Source organism: Pimephales promelas, chromosome 16 (genome assembly GCF_988280905.1).
Source record: "Pimephales promelas chromosome 16, fPimPro1.hap1.1, whole genome shotgun sequence".
Classification (NCBI taxonomy): domain Eukaryota; kingdom Metazoa; phylum Chordata; class Actinopteri; order Cypriniformes; family Leuciscidae; genus Pimephales; species Pimephales promelas.
In genome coordinates, this window is record NC_142784.1 from 4,552,393 (window position 1) to 4,580,173 (window position 27,781).

The window sequence follows — 27,781 nt, forward strand, 5'->3', positions numbered from 1 at the left end:
ACGTAAACAAAAATACATCACAATGATGTATTTTCCCAGCTTTTCTGGAGTTTATTTGGTGCAATTTCATTGTCCCTTTAACGGCAGGGAGATAAAAGGGTAATGCCTCATCATACTTGCCACTGTCCTCAATCCAGAAGAATTTTACCTTTGAGCCTCTGGCATTAAGCATACTGAAGAGCTCTTTTGGTGTCTGGGTGTCTTGCCCAAGGTGAACATAAGCATCAGCACATCACTTCACAGCCCCACCAACACCATCCGGTGCCCCCTTGCCATGAGCTTTTTCAGAAAAGTTCCATGTCACTTATGTAAACCCCTTAAGGAACGGGATTGTGCTGGTGAGGTACAACTTTTTCTTGTTCCGGTATTGTGTGACCAGACCATCGCTTATAACATGTAGTTTAGCAATGGTAGTGTTTAGCTCTCTTACATCTTTTTAAACTGTATATATCACACTGGTGTTGATAGTGGCCTGCTGCCTACTACCACCAAAGTGATAGCCTGCACCTTGGTGTTCAGCTTGCAGTTGAAATTTTCTAAAAAGTCTATGTGAATGGCCACTTCATCCTCCATCAAACTTTTCTTCAGTGTTCATTGGGATTTCAGGTGACTCCGGGCTCAGGTTCAGTAAATTATTTATGGTCTCTTACTTCACTCTCTGCATTCGTTTTGACCTTATATGGATAAGCCTCCTTTTTTCTTTATACTTTTGGCCAAGTTCATCAATTGGCAGTTGTTTTCTTTTGCCTCTGAGTTTTCTTCCTTGGTAACTAAAAAGAAAAAGAAAACTATTCTTATAATACTACTGTCACCACCCTTGGACTGTCTGTGTTTTGATTCACCACGTGTTCCCCTCGTCTGAGTTCTCTGCCCTCATCTGTTGCCATGGACACTCATCACCTCCCGCACAGCTGTTTGTCATTTGTTAATCACCGTCACTGTGTATTTAAGTTCCTGCCTGTCTTCACTCCCTTGTCCGGTATTGTTTGTGTGTTACCTGCTGTCATCCTGTCTGCCTGTTTCCGAGTTTCATTTATTAAAATATCAGTGTTAATTCTACCTGTCACGATTACCAGTTGGAGTGCCCCAGAGAATCACCAGAGGGAACTCCACATCAGAACTGATCACTTCTCCAGAACTCCATTTCCCATAATGCCTCATCCCGGTGACTGATTACACACACACCTGCACCTCATCAGACTCTCTATTTAAGCCACACTCTTACACTCACCCAGTGCGAAGTATTACATTGCCACGGCCTGTAATTTCTGAGCGTATATCCTGTTTCTGGTTTCTCTGGTTTTGATCCTGGTTTGTTTCCTGACTTCTGCCTGTTTGCTGCCTGCCCTGATCTCCTGCCTGTTTCCTGACGACTCTCTGCGCTCACTCTCTGATATCCCTGTTTTGCTGTTTCCTGACCCCTGCCTGTTTGATGACTCTAAATAAAGCTGCACTTGGATCTCATCTCGTCTCCAGATTCGTAACAGAATACTTCGCCTCTTCAGATCCAGCAGCCGAGAGAGAACCGAGATCCACCATGGACCCACTTATTAGTCTCTTCCGCCTCAGCCAAGGTAATCGTTCTATAGAGGAATATGTTGAGGAATTTTGTGAGTTATGCCATGGGGTGGACTTGGATGATTCAGTCTTAAAAGATGCTTTCCGATATGGACTTAAGGACATAATAAATTATCTCATGCCTGATAATACCCCTCAATGGACTTTATGTCAGTATATTGGATTCGCCCTGAGAATTAGCGGCTCATCATTTACTGTGGGCTTTGAGGATAAGGCCGAGGGGGCGTTCCCAGAGACCGTCCAGCCTGAGACCATCCAGCCAGAGACGCTTCACGTCACTTCTGCCGAGCCAGAGACGCTTCACGTCACTTCTGCCGAGCCAAAGACGCTTCACGTCACTTCTGCCGAGCCAGAGACGCTTCACGTCACTTCTGCCGAGCCAGAGAAGCTTCACGTCACTTCTGCCGAGCCAGAGAAGCTTCACGTCACTTCTGCCGAGCCAGAGAAGCTTCACGTCACTTCTGCCGAGCCAGAGACGCGTCACTTTACTTCTGCCGAGCCAGAGACGCTTCACTTCACTTCTGCCGAGCCAGAGACGCTTCACGTCACTTCTGCCGAGCCAGAGACGATTCACGTCACTTCTGCCGAGCCAGAGACGCTTCACGTCACTTCTGCCGAGCCAGAGACGCTTCACGTCACTTCTGCCGAGCCAGAGACGCTTCACGTCACTTCTGCCGAGCCAGAGACGCTTCACGTCACTTCTGCCGAGCCAGAGACGCTTCGTCACTTCTGCCGAGCCAGAGACGCTTCATGTCACTTCTGCCAAGCCAGTGTCTACGGACAAGATGGCCGCCTCCAAGCCAGTATCTCCGGACAAGATGGCCGCCTCCAAGCCAGTGTCTCCGGACAAGATGGCCGCCTCCAAGCCAGTGTCTCCGGACAAGATGGCCGACCCAGTGCCTCCGGACAAGATGGCCGACCCAGTGTCTCCGGACAAGATGGCCGACCCAGTGTCTCCGGACAAGATGGCCGACCCAGTGTCTCCGGACAAGATGGCCGACCCAGTGTCTCCGGACAAGATGGCCGACCCAGTGTCTCCGGACAAGATGGCCGACCCAGTGTCTCCGGACAAGATGGCCGACCCAGTGTCTCCGGACAAAATGGCCGACCCAGTGTCTCCGGACAAGATGGCCGACCCAGTGTCTGTTCCTGAGCCAGTGTTTGTTTCTGTGTTTGTTTCTGTGTTTGTGACCATTTCTGTTCTAGTGTCTGTTCCTGAGCTGGTGTCTGGTCCCGAGTCGGTGTCTGGTCCTGAGAAGGCATCACCGCCCAGGCCGCCCAAGGGGTCTTCACCGTCGTGGCCGCCCGAGGGGTCTTCACAGCCGTGGCCACCCGAGGGGTCCTCACCGCCGTGGCCGCCCGAGGGGTCCTCACCGCCGTGGCCGCCCGAGGGGTCCTCACCGCCGTGGCCGCCCGAGGGGTCCTCACCGCCGTGGCCGCCCGAGGGGTCCTCACCGCCGTGGCTGCCCGAGGGGTCCTCACCGCAGTGGCCGCCCGAGGGGTCCTCACCGCCGTGGACGCCCGAGGGGTCTTCACCGCCGTGGACGCCCGAGGGGTCTTCACCGCCGTGGACGCCCGAGGGGTCTTCACCGCCGTGGACACCCGAGGGTCCCACAGTTCCGCCCTGGCCACGTCCACAGCCTGCTCTGCTCTGGCTTGCTTCGCCTTGGACGCCCGAGGGTCCGACAGCTCCGCCCTGGCCTTCGCCTGCACAGCCTGTCACCTGCTCCTCTTTTGCTCCACGGACCTGGCCCTCCATCCCACCCCCAGATCCGCCTTCGCTCCACCGCCCACCTGGACAGTTTTGTTTGTTTTGAGCGTCTGGAAGCCGCTCTTTGGGGTGGGGCTATGTCACGATTACCAGTTGGAGTGCCCCAGAGAATCACCAGAGGGCACTCCACATCAGAACTGATCACTTCTCCAGAACTCCATTTCCCATAATGCCTCATCCCGGTGACTGATTACACACACACCTGCACCTCATCAGACTCTCTATTTAAGCCACACTCTTACACTCACCCAGTGCGAAGTATTACATTGCCACGGCCTGTAATTTCTGAGCGTATATCCTGTTTCTGGTTTCTCTGGTTTTGATCCTGGTTTGTTTCCTGACTTCTGCCTGTTTGCTGCCTGCCCCGATCTCCTGCCTGTTTCCTGACGACTCTCTGCGCTCACTCTCTGATATCCCTGTTTTGCTGTTTCCTGATCCCTGCCTGTTTGATGACTCTAAATAAAGCTGCACTTGGATCTCATCTCGTCTCCAGATTCGTAACACTACCCTCCTCGTCGTCCTCCTTGACCAGCCCGTCACAACTACTACTTCTACTACTACTACTAATATAATATAATATAATATTGGCAGGTGTTTCTGTTAATCACTCAGTTTTCTTTAGTTACTAATGCAAAATAGAGCATATTGCAAACTCAAAGGTGGATCATTCAGGAATCTTTTCAGACCCGCACATAATGGTACATAGCTACTGATCCCATATTTTTCTCCTTTGGAGCTTCTGACAGTTCTGTAGAAGTCACGGATAAGTGCGTTGAGTTTCGTCTTGGTGATTTGTTTAAAATCTATGCTGCAACCCTTTTCACTACACCAGTCACCGAACTGGCCATTGGGTTTGCTGCACGGTATTTTTTTCATTACGAGTCTTCTCGAATGTGTCAAAGTTACATTTCAGCACTTCAGCTCAGCACGACGTTTCGTATTTGTAGAAGTCTCTCCAAATTGTTCCTCAAACCACTTATCCATCGTCATGCCACCTATTAAATCGAAATTTACTTTAAACATTTTAGCCTTTTTAATTCTTAAGTTTTTTTCTATGTGTAGCCTATATTGATATGTGTGGTTGCTAAGGGTGTTGCTTAGGGTGCAGTGCTATTTATCACTGTTTTAACCATTGGGTGAAGCGGTCATAGCCGTGTTTTATCGTGAATAAAGCACAGCTATTGACCAATCAGAATCAAGGATTGGAACTAACCGTTTTATAAGGTATTATAATATACTAGTAATAATAACTAGATTAAGTTCGACAAGACAAGCTTTGAAGTTTCGTTTTAAGGTTTCTGAGTGGTTTCTAGGGTGTTGCTATGTGATTTCTGGCATACTCTGGGTGGTTTCTAGGGTACTCTGTTTGGTTGCTGGCTTGGCAGCCGTTAATGATGCTACTCCAAAGGCTGCTTGCCAGTATGAATATAAACCAACCCCAATGCTTCTAACATTTGGATTTGAAGATATCCCTCTCTTTTTTGGTTGCTAGGGTTCTCTTAATGGTTGCTAGGACGTGGCTTGATAGCTTCACAAATATCCTGAGAGACTGATTGGTTGCCTGAGTAGAATGAGCCCACCTCCTTGTCTCTATGACAATGTGCAGCAAAGATAACCTTCTGGGCCTTTATAATGGCAGTCTATGCAAACAGTTTCTAGGGTGCTCTAAATGGTTGCTAGGGTGTGGCTTAATAGCTTCATGATGATCTTGAAAGACTGATTGATTTCCTGAGTAAAAATTAGCCCACCTCCTTGTCCTTATGACACTGATCCAGGTTTTTTTGGGCATTCCCTTCACCATATCTGTGAGGTACTTTTGGGCACTTGTAGCCTGGTTAAAACCAGACCATTCTCAGTTGTAACTGAGATATGGTCTGGCAAAGCATCATAGACAAATTATTTCCAGAGGGGCGTCACCAGTGGACGTCACGGGTAGACCTAAAACCAATCAGAGCGATGAAGGAGATGATGTTTGCAGAGCGGCGGCCGGCAGAGAAACATCTCCGAGTATTGTTCTTTGCTCGGTTTTTATCAAAAAGGAAACGTTCACATTGCTTAAAAACAGACGCGATAGCTGAATCGAGCGAGTGATGTTTGATGGCGGTGTCCATCTGTGTAATGTAGGCTACAAAATCTGCTTCTAAAGCAAAATCCCAGCGCTGTCGTCATCGTGTAAAGCCCACCCCAACCTTTCTGATTGGTGCCGTGATCAGGGTTCCTGCACACTTTTTAAAGTAAAATTTAAGGCTTTTTAAGACCTTTTTAAGACCTGAAGAAATCAAAATTAATACCATACATTAGGGGTGTGCGATATTGACAAAATATATCTCGATATTTTCACGTTTTGTTGATAAACACAAAACAAAAACAAAATCAGTAAAATATCAACTAATTTTTATCAACAATAATTAGTTGATATTTTACTGATTGTGTTTTTGTGCTGGTGCCATGGCTGGTTTAGGCCTGTTGTTGACAGCAGACTCGCGGAGATATTTACATTTTTCATATTCTATGCAGTGGTCAGTTCACAGCAGTGACAGAAATTATTAATTAATGTGCAATATTTGCCACCTTAAATTGATTTCCAGGGCATTTTCACCTATTTATGGAGATTGTTTTTTCTAAACTTATTTAGAGTTATGCATCACGTGCATCACATATATACAGTAATTATACTTATTTATACAATAATATTTCATTACACAATAATTATACAGTACCACTGTTAGCAGTCTAATTAAATCATTCAATCAAAAATCCATCTTTGCAGTGCAGAGTAGACGCAGAAGCAGCCTTAGAAGTGCCATTAATATATACACTCCAATTACAATTGCACAAATCAAGCTATAAGGTTTTTTAAAAAAATCAATATTCAATATTTAAATGTGAAATGATTTCTAATTTTTTACTTTTAATATGAAACTAAAACCGCCAGTAGGCGGCGGCAAATCGCTGTCTTAATAAGCGAGTTGAGGGAGTCATTCATTCAACCGATTTGTTCAAACGGGAAAGAAGCAAGTGATTGAATCGTTAAAATGACTCGTTCAAGACGTGGATTTCCTTCAAGAAGTCATCGCTGTCTGTTGCATTGAGACTCTGCTATTGTTTCATTTTGAAATTCTAGTCGGCGAAATAAAGGGAAAACAAACAATATCGATAATGTTATGGCTAAAAACTAACTCACAATGTGAATGTCACTTTATTTTTAATTTAACTATTGTATAACATAAATATCACACTTGTGCACGGGAAAACGGCACTCTTACTGATGTGATATTCTAATATAACAACATGATATAAATATAAGGCAAGAACTAATTTGGGGACATACCTATAACCATAATAAATACATGTCTATGCCTATAACTGCACACATCACGCCGTGAAAACACGAGAGACAAATGCGATGTCAGCTCACACTCACAGTGCCTCGTCCATCGTTAAAAGAATAGAGTATCATAATAGACAATACACATCGCACACCTCTACGCACATAAAGAATTAACTTACGACTTAACTGACATTTGCCAACTTTCTTCTCTCCTCCTCTCCTGTCTCGCGTGCAGGAGACGGACGTTATTCTGCCGCGAATATGACGCGAATTGTCACGTGAACAAGCAAATCCACAAAGATAAAAATTAAGACATACGCAAATTAGATGGTTTTAATTTGGAAAACATTAAGATATGACTGAGTCGAAGTGTCATCTAAAATTTAAGACCTTTCATACCTAAAAATAAGACTTTTAATGGCCTTAAATTTTAAATATCTAATTTAAGACATTTTAAGACTTTTTAAGGACCCGCGGGAACCCTGGTGATTTCTGCGGACTGGAAATGGGTTTGAAAGAGCTCTTTGCCAGACTAACTTTCAGAGCAAATCTAAATGTGCCGGAAGTGTTCTGCGTTTTCCCAGGCTAGGGCACCTGTATTATTGAATAATATAAATAATAAATAAAAAAACGTTCTCTTCTTTTGGCGAGCATCTGTTCTTTTTTAACAGGATCAGCATTGATCCTTGCCCATTAGTGAGCTGCTTTATTTCTTATTTTATAAAGGCATCTGCAAAGGTAAAATTCAGTCAAAATGATGTAATAATGTACTCTGCACATTTTATATTAATAAAATGTTGTATTTATTAATTCCAGATATGTACAAATATGACACATTACTGTCATTCGGTACAACCAGAAGGTCATTCGGCATAATGAAAATTTCGGTTGAACCGAATGACACTTTTGATTATACCGAATGACAAAATCTTCATTCAGTGCAATCAGGCTGATATCTAGCAGGATAGTAAGCTAGCTATCTAGCAAAAGGACAATCAAACATTTTATATTTAGAACAAGTTCTTAAAATATTACAATATTATCCATGTTTTATAGCGGTTGTACCGAATGACCTAATATTTTGTGACATGCGTATGAGCAAGTGAAAATATGATTTTTTTTTTTAATAATTAAGAGAGTTACTAACTTTTCTTGACAACTGTGTGGCCCTTAGCAGGTGTCTCAATAATGTCACATCCTGTCACATGATATTGACCACATGACTTGATCCAAAATGGTGCCTTTAAATTGGTTACTCCGAATTTTTCCGGACATTCTTTCTCATAACAAAACAATGACTTCTACACATAATTTGAATAGCATTTTGCACTAGGGATGGGCATAATTAATCGACGATCGATTATTGCTCATTAAGAATTTCGTCGATCACATTAATTTGTTATCGATTATCATTAAACTAATGCTGCTGCGTTGCGTAGTGTGAGTGGAAAGTGAACGTGTTCCCCGGGTTGGTCATGTTAGCGTGGAGGAACCTGTGCAACCCGGAAACGTCAGTCCCCTCATCAGAGCGGTGTTTTCAGCGACTGGACTGAAGCATTTGTTTACATTCGACGCCTCCGCACGAGCGTGAAGGTGCGCGCGGCAAAAATGAAGTCATTGCGGTATTCGCTGTTTCACAGTCAGGCAAGCGCGTCGAGAACACCTCGTCCATTTGGGGAGGTGCGCGCGCAGTCTGCAGAGACTCGCCGCGTTGAAGAGCCAGGCGAAAGTGTAAACAAGGCTTGACGGTCACCATGCAGGTTGTGGTCGCGTCTGACCCCAGATCTTGTCATCAACATGCTTATCTATCTCAACAAAAATCAGTAGACTGGAGCAGAAGTTGTATGCTAGTTATTTTTTTATGATGCTTTGCCTAGCCTAATGATTGTTAGGTATGCTAATCTCTCTCACCCTTTCTCGACTCCGTGCCTTGGATAGTTGAGTTACATTTTGACAAAACCTGTCAGATCCAAATATTATTATGTTTTTGGTTAAGTTTTTTTTTTATTATTATTTATTATTTTGGAATGAACAAGGGTCTCACGTGGGCCAACTTGCAGCTGCAGGTTCAGTTGCATTAGAGCATATCTTCAAATTTACCATATCTTCAAATTTAGCCTAACTGAACGCCCAGTTTAACTGCCACAAGTTGATCATCTTGTAATAAAGATCTAATCGAGGAAAAACACGCTGTATTTTTGTATGTATGTATGTATGTATGTATATTAATGATTAATCGATAGATGATCGTTAATTCTTCCGACGATCGACTAAGAAAATTTAATCAAATGCCCATCCCTATTTTGCACAATGTTGATTTATGATGTTCCGTGCCAATCATGCCAGAATAAAAAAATATATAAATTTATTACATTTTAAGATATTTTAATCACAAATTAAATGGCTGTATTGGCCTTATTGATGGTTAAACAGAATGACATTTTGACACTTCAAAATCTTTAAAAATCCTTTATAAGTATCAGAATATATTTAAATCATTTTGGATTCAGTTGTACTACCTTACAAACTTTTGATGTCATAGCTTTGTTTTTAATTATTATTGAGGCCTTTGGACAAAAAATGTTTTTTTCATAACTCCCAGAGGACTACTAAGAACTACTAAAAACATAATATTGCATAATATATAATTAATTCTAAAGTAAAGGTCATGGTAACAGTGACTAAAATGCGAGTCATTACTAAGACTCAAATATTACCAAATCCTTTAGAATTATATGAAAGTGAAATTATATGAAAGTGAAAGTCATTTCCAAATCCATCAGAAGCCATTATCCAAAACCTTACAAAAACCTCAAAAGCATACAAGGAGTGTTTTGGGGTTTGGAGTGTGGCAGGGTAAACTAGTATAGAGGTACATGGGGGGCCATAGCTAATATTGTTACTGCAGAATTGCATCATCATAGTCTGTAAAAAGGATCAATTGCTATCATTCTGACAGCGTTTAACAACTGTATAATTGCTCCAATTAATCAAATACAACTTTCCCTGAAAAAAAAAAAAAAGAATTTAGCTGTTCTATAACACAATTAAAGTCAGATTCAAGATAATGCACATAATGTAGTTGATAAAAAATTCAATTCAAATATGTTAGACTATGTAGTGATGAATTTTAGAAAAAAGTTTTTAAATGTAGAAAAAAGCAGAAAACGTAATGTAGTATTCTTACCTCCCCAGGACAGTGTTGGGAACTGTGTCTGTACTGTCGTAAACCTCCACATAGTCAAACTCACAGACATCCTGCGTTTCCAGACTGAAATTCTGAAAGCTTAGTCTAACAACTTGTCCGTCGTCCACAGATATTTGCCACGTACACAACTACAAGAGAGCAGTCAAACATTAAGTAGTAGAGATAACTTAAATAAATACTCTAATAGAAACAGTCATGCAACAGTAACAAATAGTAGTTACTTAATAGTTGGCTTACTGAAACAATACGTTAATTGATCAGTGCACAGCAACGTTGGCAGGACTGGTCAACAGCTCCATATCCATATGACAAGATGTTTCTCAATCATAGCAGTAGGTATTAACTTTGAAGTCTTGAAAGAGACTTTGCCTTTTAAAAACTGAACCCTGGTTTCACAGACAAGGTTTAAGCCTTGTCCCAAACAAAAATGCATGTTTGAGCTGCTTTGACTGAAAGCAACTTGCTGTGACATATCTTATGACTACAACAGTAGTCTGTACTAATTGGTTATTGGGTAAGTTAACCGATAATATTTAATGGACACAAATGCAATTTAAGACCGGATTCACATATAGCGCTTAAAAACGCGTAGAAAACGCTGGGCGCGCCAAATTCTCCATTTTCCAAAGCGCCAGGGCGGTTGCACTTCAGTTGATTCTTGTCACATGACCTATTGTGTGCGTATGGTGCGCTTGCGGTATTCTGAAAAGTTGAGATGTTTTTATATCTATGTTGCGCGGATGCGCATGGAAAAAACGAGCGCGTCGCACCGCATCGCTTCCATTATGAGCGCGCATACCACGCGCCTACATTTGAAATAATGAACTTGAGCGCGCAAAAGACGCGATATGTGAAACGGCCCTAAGCCCTCTAAAATCAAGGAGCATCTCGATAGTTAAAGGAAAGGTAGTAGATAAAACATTCTTCATTAATGGTGAGGCATTACCAACAGTTTCTGAGAAGCCAGAAAAGACTCTTGGTTACGATGGTACGACGTGGATCTAAAGGACACAGTTTGAGTGGGAGAAGTTAGACGACAAGCAGTGGAAGGGTTGAAGAGCATAAACAGCCGTGCTCTATCAGGCAAGCTGCACCTGTGGCAGCACCTGTGTAAAAACAACTGGTATAAAGTGGTCAGCAAAGAAATCTGTGGTAGATGCAAAGGCTGTCTTTCAAATTGGTGATATTGTGGGACAGGTACAGCATGGAATATGGGGTTTTGGGCTCAGTATAACTCCTCCTAAATGGCACAAGAGGCAGGCCCAGCTCAAAGGAGGAAGCTGGTAGTCATTTCCCAGGCCAAGCAGGGAGAGTGGATGAGATGGGAAAGTGTGGAACAATGTAAGATGGGCTGGCAAGACCTCTGGTCAATGGAAGAGAGTAGGATCAGTTTCCTTATCAGGTCAACATATGATGTTCTCCCATCACCACAGAACCTAAACCTCTGGGTAGGAGAGGATCCCTCTTGTCCTTTGTGTTCATCACCTGCCACATTAAGGCACATTTTGTATGGTCATATACAGTATGTATGCGGTATGCTCATCAACAGTGAGGATGGAGAGTCCAAGTTTATCAGGCTAGCTGTGTACAGGCTGCCACGCAATCATTTCGTAGAATTCTTGAAGGACGCTGCAGCCGTTAACGCCAGACAGGAGATTCACATCACCATATGGAAAGAAACGTAAAGACCCCGTTTACACCTGGTATTAAAATGCGATCTGTATCCAGATAAGTTATCCGGATAATAAAAAAACGCATGTTAATGCAAGGTGTAAACGCGTTGTGATCGGATCGTGATCGGATCTGCCTGACCACATCTGGAGGTAGTCTGGCTCGCATTGTGTCCGGATCTTTACTAGGTGTAAACGCAATCTGGTTGTTGAAACCACATATGTATATTTTACTCCTCCCAAAAATGCTAAAAAATAAACGAGTGAGAGCGTGTTATATAGGCTATATCATGTTATAGCCTAGTCAGATGCGACACGCATCACCGCAGATGAGCAGCTGAGCGTCTATTCAACGTGCAAACATCGCAAATAAAGTGAAAGTAAGTCACAGACGCAGTTAACACATCTTCAAGTAAAGAAACGAAATTATCTTACCAGGCCTGTTGCCACTCTCTCTTATTGATGTCTCTGATTTGGAAATTAGCTGATGATCAATAAAATGCCGCTCAGATCTGTTGCTTTTGGTGGCGTGCTATCCAATAAATCTGCATATAACGCAGGAGGTGAAGATCGGATTTATATCCGTTTTGCAAAAACACATTTATGGAATCAGTACTTATTATCCGGATAACTTATCTGGATACAGATCGCATTTTAATACCAGGTGTAAATGGGGTCAAATTGATGGAGAAGCATAGTTTACTGTAAAGCTAAGTCTTAGTTTGTGCTTATCTTGGCGAAAGCCGAGTAAAAATCAGCATGACAAATCAATATCTGCCTATTTAATCGTCTTGTCCTAATTTGAAATGATATTTGTACTCGTTGTGAATACACAGGCCACAAGAAGAAATTAGGTTTTTTGTTTGTTTTTATCACTTTTACTCACGACATGCTACTTGGCAACATAAGATTCCATTCATTATGCTAAGCTAATGTACGCTAATGTATGCTATTCATATGTTAAGCTAATTTTAATGTAGTGTAAACTGTGAATAAGCCCTATTTAAAAAACAAAACAAAAAAAAAAACAAAAAACGGTGGAGTGTTCCTTTATTTATTTATTTTTTTTAAGTATTTCTACCTAGTTCATTTCCACAGACAAGGAAATGAATTTAGCTGAATTGTTTCTTCGGTAAGTTACCTCAAAGACCTTTAAACTTTGTTTGAACGTTTGAACGCACTGGCATTGGATCTGGCCGCACGCTTTCGCCATTCCACATGACCGAAATAGAAGAGAGGTTGTTTCGATAGGGGAGGGAAGGGTAATGTCTTTGATTAAAGATTATAAGGGTACATGATTTTTTATCTTTTTGTATACTAACGTTAGCAGGTTATCTTTGTAAAACAGGAAGGTTATCTTTATCTTCGGTACGTTATCAGATGAGCTGTTGGCTGTATGTATGCGCTTTGTGCTTTTAGTATGCGTGACGGGCTGTGTTTATCTATCGCGGCTTGACAGTGGGAAGACTGATTTGCGGAAAATCAGGTGGGTAAACTAGTATTGACTTCATGGGAGAATATTTGCGAAAAGACATTGTTTATGTTGTGTTCCTCCTCTGTTCTAGTGGACGAGCGAGTAATATCGGCATGAGTGCAGCAAGCTGATTGGGACCGTGACCTGGCTTCCCCTTTCGTTGCCTTATTTAATTCCTCCCCTTGGGGTTTTGTCCGTCTTCGTCCCGTCTCTGTGCTGTGTGCTGCCTTGCCTCGCTTCATCTGTGCCTGTGACTGGCCCGTATCCAGTGAACTCGACGCTGGGGAGCGCGAGACTCGTGTAGCCTTTTCTTATTGGTTGTTGCTGATCGCCTTCGCACTGTTTCAACTGGATGAGCGTTTGTGGAATTCGTGAGGTGTGTGAATGAACCCATAAGATGGTGTGAGTTGGGTGAGTGTTTGTCGGGTTGTATGTGTCCAAGTGCCCTTGCGAGAAACATTTATTAACGTTGTTGGTGTGCTCTTAAAGAGTGAGTGTGTGTGTATGTGTGTGTGTGTGTGCATACGTGCGCAAGTGCCCTTGCGAGAAACACTTATTAGTGTTGGTGTGCTCTTAAGGAGTGAGTGGTGTGTACTGTATGTGCGCGTATGTGTATGGTTTATGGAAGACTAATGTGACTTGTATTTGTTTTTTTGGTGTTGAAATTTGTATTTTTCTTTTGAGTTAAAATACAATTTGATTGTATTTTCTTTCTTTTTGTTTGTTTGATTTATGATGTGATTGTATTTTCTTTTTTTTTTTTTGTTTACTTGTGATTAATTTGTGATTTTTGTTGGATTGGCTAAGAGTGCTGACTGCTCCAGGTCCAAACTAATGGGTACCCTTGTTCACTGAGTGATTTGATTCTTTGAATTTGTTTGTCACTAAAATGCACGTGTGCTTGTGGTGCAATGAGTACATTAAACATACGGTTGAAGTGCTTGTAGTGAAGTGGAATTGAGTAGGTTTGTTATCTCTGTTGCCATCTGACCTGTCGCCTTGGATTGCCTGATTGGCTTTGTTGATGTTCTTTATTTTGATGTGTTTATGTTCTTTATTTTGATTTGAAGTCATATTAATCTGTGTGTGTTGGACTGTGTGTGTGTGTGTGTGTGTGTGTGTGTGTGTGTGTGTGTGTATCTTTGATCTTAGCATAATAAAGTACTATTATTTTTTCAAGTTCAAGTCTCTGTATCTTGTGGGAACGAACCTGTGTCCTTATTGGACCATTATGTCCCTGAGTGAAATTCCCAGGGTGGCGTAGTCAGTGCTGTAATTAGGGGCCAAGCACCGAAGGTGCGGAGGCACCTATTGTATCTGTGCCGGTTCTTATTATTATTATTATTATTATTATTATTATTCTTCTTCCGACTGGGCGTCTATGGCAGCCCATAGACCGGTTTGCGGGAAAGTTGTTTTGGTTTGACATTCTGATAGAGGACAGTCCCAACTTTAAATACACCAATTTTGGTGTCTCTAACTCATTCCCTCTAGCGCCACCAACTGTCCAAAGTTTTACTTTTATTATGCTAATAACTTTTGAACCGTAAGGCCTATCAACAAAATTCTTTTTTCCTCTTGTTCCTGAGCTCATGCCGATTCGATCGCACCCTATGCCGCCATTTTGAATTTTCAAAAAAACCTACTTTTGCGAACTCGTCCTAGACGGTTTGTCCGATTTTCACCAAAATCGCACCGGATCATCTCCAGGCAGTGCTGACAAAAAGTTATGGAATTCAAGATGATTCGAATAACCGTTTTCGATAAACGCGTAAACAAAATTTACGTAGCGCTTGCGAAAACAGACGTGAGGTTGTATCTCCGCAACGCTTACTCGTTTTCACACCAAACTTGGTACGTGTTATCACAAGCATGACCTGAGGCTACGTGCTGCGTTTCGGCGCAGCGCCACCTAGTGGTCCGGAGATATGAAAAATGGCTATTTTTGCTCGTAACTTCTGAACGGTTTGTCCAAAAATCATAAATTTGGTCTCGTTAGATTCAGGGCGTCATGCCGAGTCCACCGATATCCAATTTTCCCAGAACGGCCATTTTGGCGGTCGGCCATTTTGAATTATGTGCTAAAATGCTGTATTTTTTGAACGCATGAACGAATTGTTACGAAACTCGGTATGGGTCATCAGTACGATGCCCTGAAGGAGCCTGAGAAGTTTCGAAACAGCGCCACCTAGTGGTGAATTTTTTTTTTCAAACGCTTATAGCTTTGGTTGTGGTACACTTATTTTCACGGGAGTCATGTTTTTGAGTTCCTGAATCGTTGCCGAGTCCAACGATACTAAACATGCTGGGTTTCGTCTTACGGTTGGTGTAGCGTAGCAATTTAGCGCGAAAAAAACACTTGGCGATATCTTCAAAACCGCTGTTCCGATCGAGACGAAACCATCGTCAGAAACACGGAATCATAGCTCGTTAACTATATGCAAATGCCCAAATGCGAAAATATTGATAGTAAGGGGTAGTAAAATTCAAAAAAAGTCATGTGTCAGTCATTTTTTACGTGTTTTTTCATATAAATGTTTATAACTCGGAAGCGAATTGAGATATTTTCACCACAATTGACACACATATGTATGGGCTCACTCTGAAGACACAGGAAAAAAATTGTGGGACTGAGGCTCTTGGTGGCGCTATAAAAGAAGAAAACGTGAAATTCCCATTGACTTCAATAGAGTTTTGTGAAATAAAATGCTATACTAAACAAATGCATTGGTGTAATATTACAAAACTCAGTGTGTGCCATAAGCAGCATGCCCTGAAGGTACTCAAAAGATTTTGAGACAGCGCCACCTGTTGGTCAAAAGTCATAATTAATTTCTGAAAACGCTAATAACGTTTGAATAAATGTGCCTATTGCAATGAAACTGATCTTAATAGATTCCTTGGGTTATGCCGAAAACATAGATATCAGGATTTCCATAATCAGACAAACTTCCTGTCCGTCATCTTTATTTCTTTGAAAAACCTTCTTTTTCAAACTCCTCCTAGACCGTTTGTCCGATTTTCACGAAAATTTAATCGTATCATCTCCAGACTGTGCCGACTAAAAGTAATGAATTGCACGATGATAGACAAAACCGTTTTGGTATAACACAGCATCAAAGTTTAGGCATGCTGCCAAAATTACTATTTAGGCTTTATCTCTGCAATGCCTTCACATTTTGACACCAAACTTTGCATGTGTCATTGTCACCTCACTCTGACCACATCATATCTATTTCGGAACTGCGCCACCTATTGTTCGAAAGTGATAACCCATTAAATCGTCTTATAAGGTAATGTTTATGTGATTTTTTTAGCCATTTGCCCAAAGTTCTCTCAAAATGCCCGTAATTGCTCCTTGCTGCAGTTGGTCTGCCACTCCTAGCCATTTTGGCATATGTTGCCGCTTCTTGCGCTTGGCCCCGGTAATGGCTGCTTGCAGCTATATTTATAGTTGAGTCCATAGCAATGAAATCCATTCTTTAGGTGCCACACATGCAATTTATATTTAGCCTGAAATAGACAAGCATACCTGCGTGACAATTTTTTTTTAAGTTTTAGGAGGCAAAATATATTTTTTGTAATTTTGTGAATTACACTGCTCAAATCAGATGAGGAAGGGTTGGCTCTCCACAAAACATCAAATATTATTTTTCGTGTTCACAGGAAAAAACAATGTTACAGACGTGACAGTTCTCCGACGGACACGAGCGCTCTGAAGCAGCACTTAAAGACTGCTTTAAAACTTTCACAAACCTCAAACAGAAAAGCACAAAGCCTTTCTTTAAAGTGAATTTCGGGGTTTTTTTATATTTTTTTTTTTCTTGATTTTAATTAATGTTTCATCAACCAATTGTCTGGATTTAATAAATAAGAAGGAAAAGCAGACAATTACTGATAGGCCTAATCAAGGCACGGAGACACCGATGTGTGAACTGGAGCTTGTCTCATAAATATAGCTACCACAACTCAGCGTACAAGTATAGTCTACTCCACAGACCTGAAACATATCTATATTGAAATGTCTACTTGTAAATAGAATGATTCAAAACGAAAGAAAACGTAATGCTCTCTGCTTATGAAATGAACTGTGCATTTCTCTCTGGCGCATGCACTATGCAAAGGTCGCGCAGCATCGTCAACTTCATCTTTATCAATAAACAATTAAAATGTCTCCTTGCTATATTTGTTGCTTTTTATTTTCGGCAGCGCCGCTGCTACCCTTATTAGGCTAAAGTGTTAAGTTACAAGCTCACCACCGCAAAACATAATTGCGTGATAAAAACATGAAAAATACTACCTAAACATTATCACGAGGTGAGTGTTGAGTGCAGGCAGAGGAAGAAGGAAACCGAAGAGGCAAAGCTCCAATTCAATACTTTACTTAAACTTCAAACATCCAATGGAACAGGAACAGACAGGAATCACACTCAAACACTTGTAACATAAGTTCAACGACCGACAAAGACTGAATGAAACTGAGGGAACTAAATACACAGATGAATCAAACATAATGGGGTGAAAACAGGTGAAACAGATGATCAAGACGAGGAACAGGTGGCTGATGAGGGAGTGAGTTCGGGATAGGGTGACGAGAGGATCCTGGGAAGTGTAGTGCTGATGACAAGACAGACTGGTGCAGACGATGGACTGTGACAAACATAGCCTAACTGTTTAGAAAAAAAAAATACAGAACAAAGCCTAATGCGCATATGTCCATCTCTTTTGTTTGAAATGGAAAAAATACAGCTGCTAGACCCATCTAAAAAAAAAAAAAGGTTCGACTATCAGTCGACTATGGCAAAATCTAACGAATCAGATTAGACTATGAAAATCATTAGTTGAAAACAGCCCTAGTTTGTGGACAAGATAGAATCGTTGGGTGACAGAGTTGTTGTCAACTCGTTATTTATTTGATTATTTTCAGGATTCAGACCGTACCATAGCACTGAAACAGCTCTCATTGAGTCACAAATGATTTGCTCTCATTATCCGATCGTGGTATTATCTCTATGTAGTGCGTTGTCAGCCCGTGTAGTGAGTTACCTCCTGTTGTCGATCAATCATGTTGTGTTGTGTGGTGTGAACAGCCAAACAACTTGAACACTCCTGATTTCACTGAGAGCAAGTCATGTAGTGTGAACCGCACAGTTCAGCCCGACGTTTTAAAATCATGTAGTGTAAACAAGGCTTTACAGACAGCAGACAAACGTCTAGCAGTGAAAGCAGCGGCACCTGTCACTCAAGTGGCCACGCCCTTAATTATGCAGAACTTTAAGTCTTAAATATAATTTAAACAGATGAGCTGTAAAAAAATTCACCCCCCTCACAGTCGTCATGAAGGGCAAAATTAGCAACATAGACCAAAACAACTATTTGCCACCAGGCTGTAAACATGTTTTTTTCTGCTGTGAAGTTAGACATTTTAACTTGGGGGAGATACAGATTTGACTCGCTTTTGCAGCCAGCCTCAAGCGGTCACTCGATGAATCGCAGTTTAATTCACTTCCATGTTGGCTTCAAGAGTGAGACGGGGAGGTTGCCGCTTGCTTGTTGCTGCGGGTAAAATATTTTTTTTCCACGGGTTAATTTCCACCCCCTTAAGTATGGTTTTGGCATTCCAACCCCCACATGTACAAATTCAGTGGAGAATTGGGATATTTTTGGCTACTGTTGACTGACCATTGGGCTACTTTTGTTGCACAGACCTGGAAACCCTTCTTACAGGTGTCATTTTAGTCAAAAGTAAAAAAATCAAAGGGAAAAACTACCACTCTATGTTGTACAACCCCAATTCCAAACAAAGTTGAGACAGTATGGAAAATGCAAAAAAAAACAAACACATTATTAACACATTATTTGATCTTTTGCTTTGTATATTTTCAAACATACATTAAATTCACACTCATTTCAAATCTGATGACTGCAACACGTTCCAAAAAAGTTGTAAAACATCAAATGATGTGTTAATAATGTGTTTTCAACAATAAAGGGTGAATCGAATTTGCAAATTGTAGCGATGCTACAGCGTCAAATAATATTTAATTACATTAAATGACAAAAAAAATAAATAAATCTACACAACTTCATAATATGTATTAAAATTCGTACAAACGAAAACCTAAGTATAGTAACGAAAAAAGGTGGGGTTTGGTGATTGGGAGGAAAAGAAAAGAGGAAGTAGAGAAACGGAAGGAGGAAGGCCGGTCGGGAAGTTGGGATTAGCGTCTGAGAAAGTTGAAGGAAATCGAGGCCGTTGTTTCAGCGTGTCGTGAAGATTCCCTGTTGGATTTTCGTTCGTGTGGGTGATCCGAATTCTTGCACTGCAAAGACGGTCGGGACGCGCCTGTACGGAATAGACGGGGATATTCGCGAGCTGAAACCTGAACGTCGCCCGAAAGAAAACAAAGCCGCAAAGAGGATTCTGACAGTGAAGTTGAAGACCTGTGAGTGTTGTTCTTTCACTTCAACGACCTGAGAGACCTAGCCCTAGAGGTAAAGAAACATTTGCTTTCCCGTGCCTTCTCGGTGAGGCTTCTGGTCTCCATAAACTTACAATTGCCGAACTCCCACACTTTCACCAGAAGAACAATTATTATCACTCCTTACCGACTTCCATTAACGGTGGTTGAACAAATTTCGTTTTCATTAGATGTTTATTTTTTTTGAACTGTTTTGGGATTACTTTTGTTGTAGTTTTGACTCATTGTGAACTTTCTAAGTCTGAGCGCAACCGCGCCGGTAAATCAGAGTAACGAACTGATTCCTTATTTGTTTGTTTTTTTTGTTGTTGCTTTTTGAGAATTACTGCTGGACACTGTATGATTTAAATATATATATTTTTTTGTGTGTGTGGTTGGTGAAAAATTGTACGAATGGACTTCATGCTCTTGACGCTGGAGGTGGATTTTCTGTTTCCCGTGATCAGAAAATAAATGTTTTGTCAGTTTATTTAAACTGTCTGGCGCCCAATACGAACATTTAAAAGTTTAATAAAACCACGTAACCCACCGTTACAGAGTGGCGCCCAACGTGGGGCCGAACATGAACAATAGATGAACTTTTCCGAACTTTAAATTTAAAGGGACAATGAGACTGTGGTGTTGAAATATTGAACCAACTTGGGATATGGACATTAAGAAATTGCCTGTCTTTCACATTTGTATCTGAAATGAACATTGAACATTTAAAGTTTTTTTTTCAAAATTGAAGATTATGCATAAAGGTGAATGGACATGTTGCTGGTAAGATAATTGATCTTGGAGCTGTATCTGTTTTGATCAAAGTGGTAATTGTGAAAGTGGGACTTTATAGTTATTAATTACCATGTCAACTAATTCAAATCTCCATTCTTTTCCATCTCCTTTGATGTCCCCTCCGGACATTTCCACTCCATTACATATCCCCTTGCTTAGCGCTATGGATCATTATTCTAACATACAGGCCTCCATTCCCAGAGACCGTCCCTCCGCCCTTTTACAATCTGAAGATATGGACATTGCAACCCCTGTTTCTTTTTCCCCTGTTTTAGAACCCGACACTGAACATCCTGGTGTGTTTTCCACTCATGAGCGAGCCTCACTTGAGTCTGACATTCAGTGTGAACTCCCTATGATACTTCCTACCCCTGGTAGAGGATGGGGCCAACTGACTGAACAAGTCCATGACAATCTGAATAAGCTCTATCAGGATTTGGGTAAACAGAACAAGGTTCTAAATGATTTAATTAAACAAGTACAAAGAAGTAGATTTCATGTAGAGTCCAAGATAAACAAACTAGCAGAACAAACAGAACAAAGTTTCCGAAATCTACATGGGGTAGTGTCTTCCGTTAAAGACAAAAATGACAGTGAGATGGATATAATGTTGAAAGCAATCAAAACAGTAGTGACAGAGGAAGTGGATAGAATGAAAGTCTCTCTTGTGTCGGAACTTGGATTTATGGTGGATCAGCTGCAAATTGAGGTTCAAAGAGACTTAAAAGATACCCAGAAAGCAGTACAAGAAAAAAGCATTGACCTGGTAAAACATACTTCTGAGTTATCTTCAGCATTAAAGAAATTGTCTACCAAAGTGGATGAAATGAGTGGAAAACTTGATGAACCCTCAGTGGCTCACACAAGAAAACTGGAAGTCGAAGAAAAGCAATCAACCCATTCAGCTTTTTCCCGTTTACCAGAGACTCCTCCCTTGATGACTACTTCTGCTCTTACCTCTGTTCCTAAAATTGATCACATTAAATTAGTCTTTCCTACATATGGGAGGCTAGGGGATGATCCTGACCCCCTATTGTACTTATCAAAGTGTCAAGATTTCCTTGCTTTGCACCCACTATCTGATCTTGATCTTCTTGCTACTTTTCGTACTGTTCTTCATGGCACCGCTCGAGATTGGTGGGAAACGACCCGTTCCAAAGTAACGTCTTGGGCGGATTTCAAAACTTCCTTTTTATCTGCTTTCTTAGCTGAAGACTATGAAGACGAACTTGCAGAACGGGTCAGAACTAAAAACCAGGGTGAACATGAATCTGTCAGAGACTTTGCCTATTCTTACCGAGCTCTCTGTTCAAGATGGAATCCAGATCTCACTGAAAAGGACATTGTTAAGCTCATATTGAAGCACCTAAAGCCACATCTTGCCAGTCAACTTCGTGGAAGGGTGGAGGATGTGGATGAGCTTGTGCGGCTGGGTCATCAGATGGAAAAGGACCACGAACTACAACTGATGTATGAGTGTAACATTCATGCCAGGAGATCGGGTCCCATACAAAAAGGGTCACAGCCTTCTAACCTGCCTCAAGAAGATAAAGCCCCATTGTGTTGGCGTTGTAGAGGTATACATTCTCCTGGCTCATGCCCTCAGTATAATTCATCTACGCAAATGAGCAGTCAGTATAACAGACAAAAATCTGCTAGATCCAAATCCAGTGGATACCCTGGTAACTCTACTGCATCAGCTGTGACATCATCCCAGCAGTCTTTTAAGGTTGACACTTCCCAGGCTAAGGAGTCTTTGGCCACTGTGAAACAACCTTCCCCTTTGAACCCAAAAAGTATTCCACAACAGCTGGTCGTGCCCATACATATTAAGAATTGGTATGGAAAGGCTATCCTGGACACAGGAGCTAGCTATACCTTGATGCATGAGAATCTCTGGACTGAATTGAATAGCTCAAAGGAAAATCTTAAGCCTTGGTGCCGTGGTCCCTTGTATCTTGCCAATGGAGAAGCGGAGTCACCCCTAGGTTGGACAGTTTTAGACATTGAAATTCAGGCCAATGTCATAAACTCACCAGTGGCTGTACTTCCTTCTAAGGCCCTAGCCTATGGAATTGTGTTGGGACTTGATTTCATCTACCGTAGCCAACTACAAATAAATGTTGCTGACCAGGTGTATGGATTCAAACATATGCCTTCAATCACATATCCATTCCAACCTGGCAGTGCCTCAATATCTGGGTGGAGAACGTGGGAAGTAAGGAACAACAAGGGTACTGGAAAACAGAAACATCAACTTGGCCTTATAAGTTCTATACCTCCTCCAGGGTTTCAGTTGAAGGTGGATCATCTTGATGTTCAAGACTATATAAATCAGGCTGTGTCTTCTGCTAATCTACAAGCATCCGAAAAACCGCACCTGTACAACATACTACAAACAAATTCCAAAGTTTGCACGCATGAGGTTGGTAGAACCAATGTTTTACAGCATCACATCTACACAACTGCCCAAATTCCTATAAAACAAAAACCTTACCGCATGTCTTCGGTAAAACAGACCATAGTGAAAGAGCAGCTTGAAGAGATGTTGTCCGCAGGTATCATCGAGCCCTCACGTTCTGGGTGGTCATCCCCGGTGGTGCTGGTACCTAAAAAAGACGGTGGACAAAGATTCTGTGTGGATTACAGAAAACTCAATTCACTTACGGAAAATGATGCTTATCCTCTTCCGTCCATCACTGAGATTCTAGAATCCCTCTCTGATTCAACCATTTTTTCCAGTATTGATTTAAATAGTGGATACTGGCAAGTGGAGATGGCCCCTGAAAGTAAGTTCATGACTGCCTTCATAACTTCAAAGGGCCTCTACCACTTTAATGTGATGCCTTTTGGACTTAAAAATGCACCAGCTACATTCCAGAGATTAATGGAGTTGGTTCTGGGAGACTTACGTGGTCAGTGTTGCTTGGTGTACTTGGATGATATAATCATTTATTCTTCCTCTGTGGCACAGCATTTTTTGGATCTTCAGATGGTGTTTGACAAACTCCAGCAAGCAGGACTAACTATCAACCTGAAGAAAAGCAGGTTCTGTCTGGAAGAGATCAAATTTTTGGGGCACATTGTCAATACTAATGGCATTTCGGCAGATCCAGAGAAGGTACGCTCTATTCAGCAGTATCCTGTACCTAAGAACCTGAAGGAAGTTCAAAGATTTTTAGGAATGTCTGGATGGTACCACAGGTTTGTTCCTGGTTTCTCTAAAATTGCTGAACCCTTGAATAACTTGAAAAGAAAAGGACAACCTTTTATCTGGTCTCTTGAGTGTCAGAATGCATTTGAGGAATTAAAGTCACATCTGACTTCTTCCCCAGTTTTAGGACACCCCAAACCAGATCTTCCATTCACTGTATATACAGACGCAAGTGAAACTGGTCTCGGAGCAGTACTTGCACAGAAAACAGGAACAGACTCTGAGCAAGTTATAGCATATGCCAGCAGGACATTGACCAAGGCTGAAGTCAACTACTCTGCAACCGAAAAGGAGTGCCTTGCGGTGGTATGGGCCTTAGAAAAGTGGCAGTACTATCTTGAACCAAAGGTATTCACAGTAGTCACCGACCATTCTGCCTTGCAGTGGGTTCTGACTTCTAATAAATCCACTAGCCGTCTTCTGAGGTGGGCTTTAAGATTGCAGAAATTTGATTTTATTGTAGAGTTCAGGAGAGGCAAGCTCAATGTTGTTCCAGATGCTCTCTCTCGAATACCTTTGGGGGTTGAATGCAATTTGTTCTCTACAAAAGGAAAAGCTGAGGATCTCCCTTTTTCTGCTGATATGGTGTGGGCAGAACAACACCAAGACCCTGAGATTGAAAAGGTGTTCCGTGCTTTAGCAGAAGGGGATTCCGTCATGATGGGAAAATTTACAGTGCTGGAAGACAAAGTGTATAGGAAAACGCAGGTTTCTGAACACCAATGTCATTACCGGATGTATATTCCTTCTTCACTGAAAGCCAGAATGTTACAAGCTTATCACGAGAACCCCCTATGTGGACATTTGGGCATCTTCAAGACCTTCAAACGGATTCATGATGTTGCATTCTGGCCTAAGATGTGGTCCGAAGTAAAAGACTTTGTAAAATGCTGTGAGACGTGCCAGGTCCTGAAAAGTGACAACAAAAAACCTCCAGGGAAAATACAACAGACTGTTGTGAACAGACCAAATGAGTTACTGGGAGTAGACCTTATGGGCCCGTTCCCACGCAGTTCACACCAGCATGAATATATAATGGTTGTTGTAGACTACTATACACGGTGGGTTGAGATTTTCCCCATGAGAACCGCAACTGCTTCCTCCATTACCCGTATCCTCAGAACCGAAGTTCTCACAAGATGGGGAGTTCCAGAGTATATTCTGTCGGATCGAGGTTCCCAGTTTGTTTCGTCCATTTTTCAGGAATTGTGTGCACAATGGAAAGTCATGCCAAAACTTACTACAGCCTACCATCCCCAAACCAACATGACTGAGCGTGTTAATCGTACCTTGAAGTGTATGATTGCATCATATGTTGAAGATAATCATAGGAAGTGGGATACATACCTTCCTGAGTTCAGATTTGCGTTGAACACTGCTGTACAGGAAACTACGGGACTGACGCCGGCCGAACTTCAAGTAGGCAGGAAGCTCCAGAGCCCTATGGACCGAATTCTTCAGTCAGCAATCCCTGTTCTACCCGAGACTCCACTTTATGAAACTGTGGATCGACTTCATCAACTTCAAAAAAAGGCAGAGGCTAATTCAAAAAAGGCCCGTCTCAGACAATTAAGAAACTATAATAAAAACAGAAGAGAAGTGACTTACCAGTTTCAAGACCGAGTGTGGGTAAGGAATTTTCCCAAGTCAAGTGCCCCACATCAATTCACTGCTAAGTTAGGTAAGAAATGGAGAGGTCCTTACCGGATCGTCCGTCGGCTGGGCCCGATAAATTATCAAGTTGTCTTGGAAAGCAGTGGCGAAGATGTAAAGAATGTACATGTTTGTAACCTGAAACTTTGTTATCCTACGGCTGAAGAGGTGGAAAGAAAGGAACATCAAAAACTTCTGGAAATCTTTCAGGACACTTCAGATGAGGAAGAATTCTTAGGATTCTAAGAGAAGAACAACCAATGGTTGACTTTCCAATGGGGGGAGGATGTAGCGATGCTACAGCGTCAAATAATATTTAATTACATTAAATGACAAAAAAAATAAATAAATCTACACAACTTCATAATATGTATTAAAATTCGTACAAACGAAAACCTAAGTATAGTAACGAAAAAAGGTGGGGTTTGGTGATTGGGAGGAAAAGAAAAGAGGAAGTAGAGAAACGGAAGGAGGAAGGCCGGTCGGGAAGTTGGGATTAGCGTCTGAGAAAGTTGAAGGAAATCGAGGCCGTTGTTTCAGCGTGTCGTGAAGATTCCCTGTTGGATTTTCGTTCGTGTGGGTGATCCGAATTCTTGCACTGCAAAGACGGTCGGGACGCGCCTGTACGGAATAGACGGGGATATTCGCGAGCTGAAACCTGAACGTCGCCCGAAAGAAAACAAAGCCGCAAAGAGGATTCTGACAGTGAAGTTGAAGACCTGTGAGTGTTGTTCTTTCACTTCAACGACCTGAGAGACCTAGCCCTAGAGGTAAAGAAACATTTGCTTTCCCGTGCCTTCTCGGTGAGGCTTCTGGTCTCCATAAACTTACAATTGCCGAACTCCCACACTTTCACCAGAAGAACAATTATTATCACTCCTTACCGACTTCCATTAACGGTGGTTGAACAAATTTCGTTTTCATTAGATGTTTATTATTTTTTGAACTGTTTTGGGATTACTTTTGTTGTAGTTTTGACTCATTGTGAACTTTCTAAGTCTGAGCGCAACCGCGCCGGTAAATCAGAGTAACGAACTGATTCCTTATTTGTTTGTTTTTTTTGTTGTTGCTTTTTGAGAATTACTGCTGGACACTGTATGATTTAAATATATATATTTTTTTGTGTGTGTGGTTGGTGAAAAATTGTACGAATGGACTTCATGCTCTTGACGCTGGAGGTGGATTTTCTGTTTCCCGTGATCAGAAAATAAATGTTTTGTCAGTTTATTTAAACTGTCTGGCGCCCAATACGAACATTTAAAAGTTTAATAAAACCACGTAACCCACCGTTACAAAATGACTCTTTTATTATTACTTTTTTTTCACACTGTCCCAACTTTTTGGGAATTGGGGTTGTATAAGGAGTCACTTCACCACTGATCAACAGAGAGTGGCTAAATAAAATTCAGCTGAACTGGTTTTTAAAAGATATTAAAACTAATGTGTTACTAAAACCACCATTTCAGTTATCATTCTGTCAAACACCTAATGTCTCCTATGCACTGAAGCCAAAGGTAGAGGCTTAAATAAATCGACTACTGGAGCTGGGGATCATCTCCTTTTTGACATGCAGTGACTGGGCTATGCCTATTATGCTAGTTGTTAAAAGGAATGGCAATTTGAGGATTTGAAAGTATCAGTTAAGCTCTAATAATAATTTGAACTTTCTTTGATTCCGCAAATTGAGGATTTATTTGCGTCACTGAAAGAAGGCCAATGCTTTACCAAACTGGATCTCTCAAATACTAGGGATGGGCATATTACTTGATCACTCGTGTACGCGAACGTGACAGCGACAAAAACTCAAAAAATCTCAAAAACGATGATCTGAAGTTAAAAAAATCTTTTTTTTCTGATTGGTTATAGCAGCATTTTAGGCGGCGCTAATTGGTTAGCATTGACAGAGCGCGCGGTCCAAAGTCCAAACTCAAAACAGAGAAAATGACGTCAAAGTCACGTAGTGATGTCTGGCTTCACTTCGACAAAGTAGATGAAAAAACAGTTCAGTGCAAAATATGCAGTTCCAAACTGTCACACAAATCTACAACGTGTACAATGCATTATCATCTTGTATTTGTACATAAAATGTCTTCTGATACCACCAAAGACGCAATTCAGACGAGCATCGCATCTTTTACCGTCAGACAGAAATGCACCGCAGCCAGAGGTGAAAAGATGACACAACTAATCATCGAAATGATAACGAAAGATTTGCTGCCGATTCGTTTTGTCGAAGGAGAAGGGTTTAAGTATTTGATGAATTATGTTGAGTCACTGAAAGACAGACTGTCAAAGACAACAAAGATGGCTATCACTACGGACGCATGGACCTCGCTGACCACTCATTACATTTCTGAATGGGAAATATATAGTGCAGTGTTTGAGACGCACAGTTTCGACGAAAGACATACCGCTATGAACATAGCCAACTACCTAAAAGGAGCTACAGAACAGTGGCTGTCAAGCTCTGAGAAAGTCATTGCATGCGTTCATGACAACGCTAGCAGCTAGCCATCAACGAAGGCTTCAGTGTTGCTTCTGTTAAAAGCATGATAGTTGCCAGTAGCCAACTGGTGGCACGTTTTCAACACAGCACCGTGGCTACAGCTGCACTTCGCCAGAAACA

At 41.6% G+C, this 27,781-nt stretch overlaps 2 protein-coding genes across 2 annotated transcripts in view; both read right to left on the reverse strand.

Annotated features, from left to right (window-relative positions):
- The window catches only part of LOC120466787 (uncharacterized), a 329,947-nt gene that overhangs the window by 165,669 nt on the left and 136,497 nt on the right, over nt 1-27,781 (reverse strand). The gene's annotated exons all lie outside the window — the stretch shown is intronic.
- The window catches only part of mfrp (membrane frizzled-related protein), a 58,380-nt gene that overhangs the window by 5,638 nt on the left and 24,961 nt on the right, over nt 1-27,781 (reverse strand). The window contains exon 7 of the mRNA XM_089121608.1: nt 9,868-10,016. Within this exon, the coding sequence (XP_088977734.1) occupies nt 9,868-10,016 (149 nt within the window). The remainder of the gene's footprint in view (nt 1-9,867; nt 10,017-27,781) is intronic.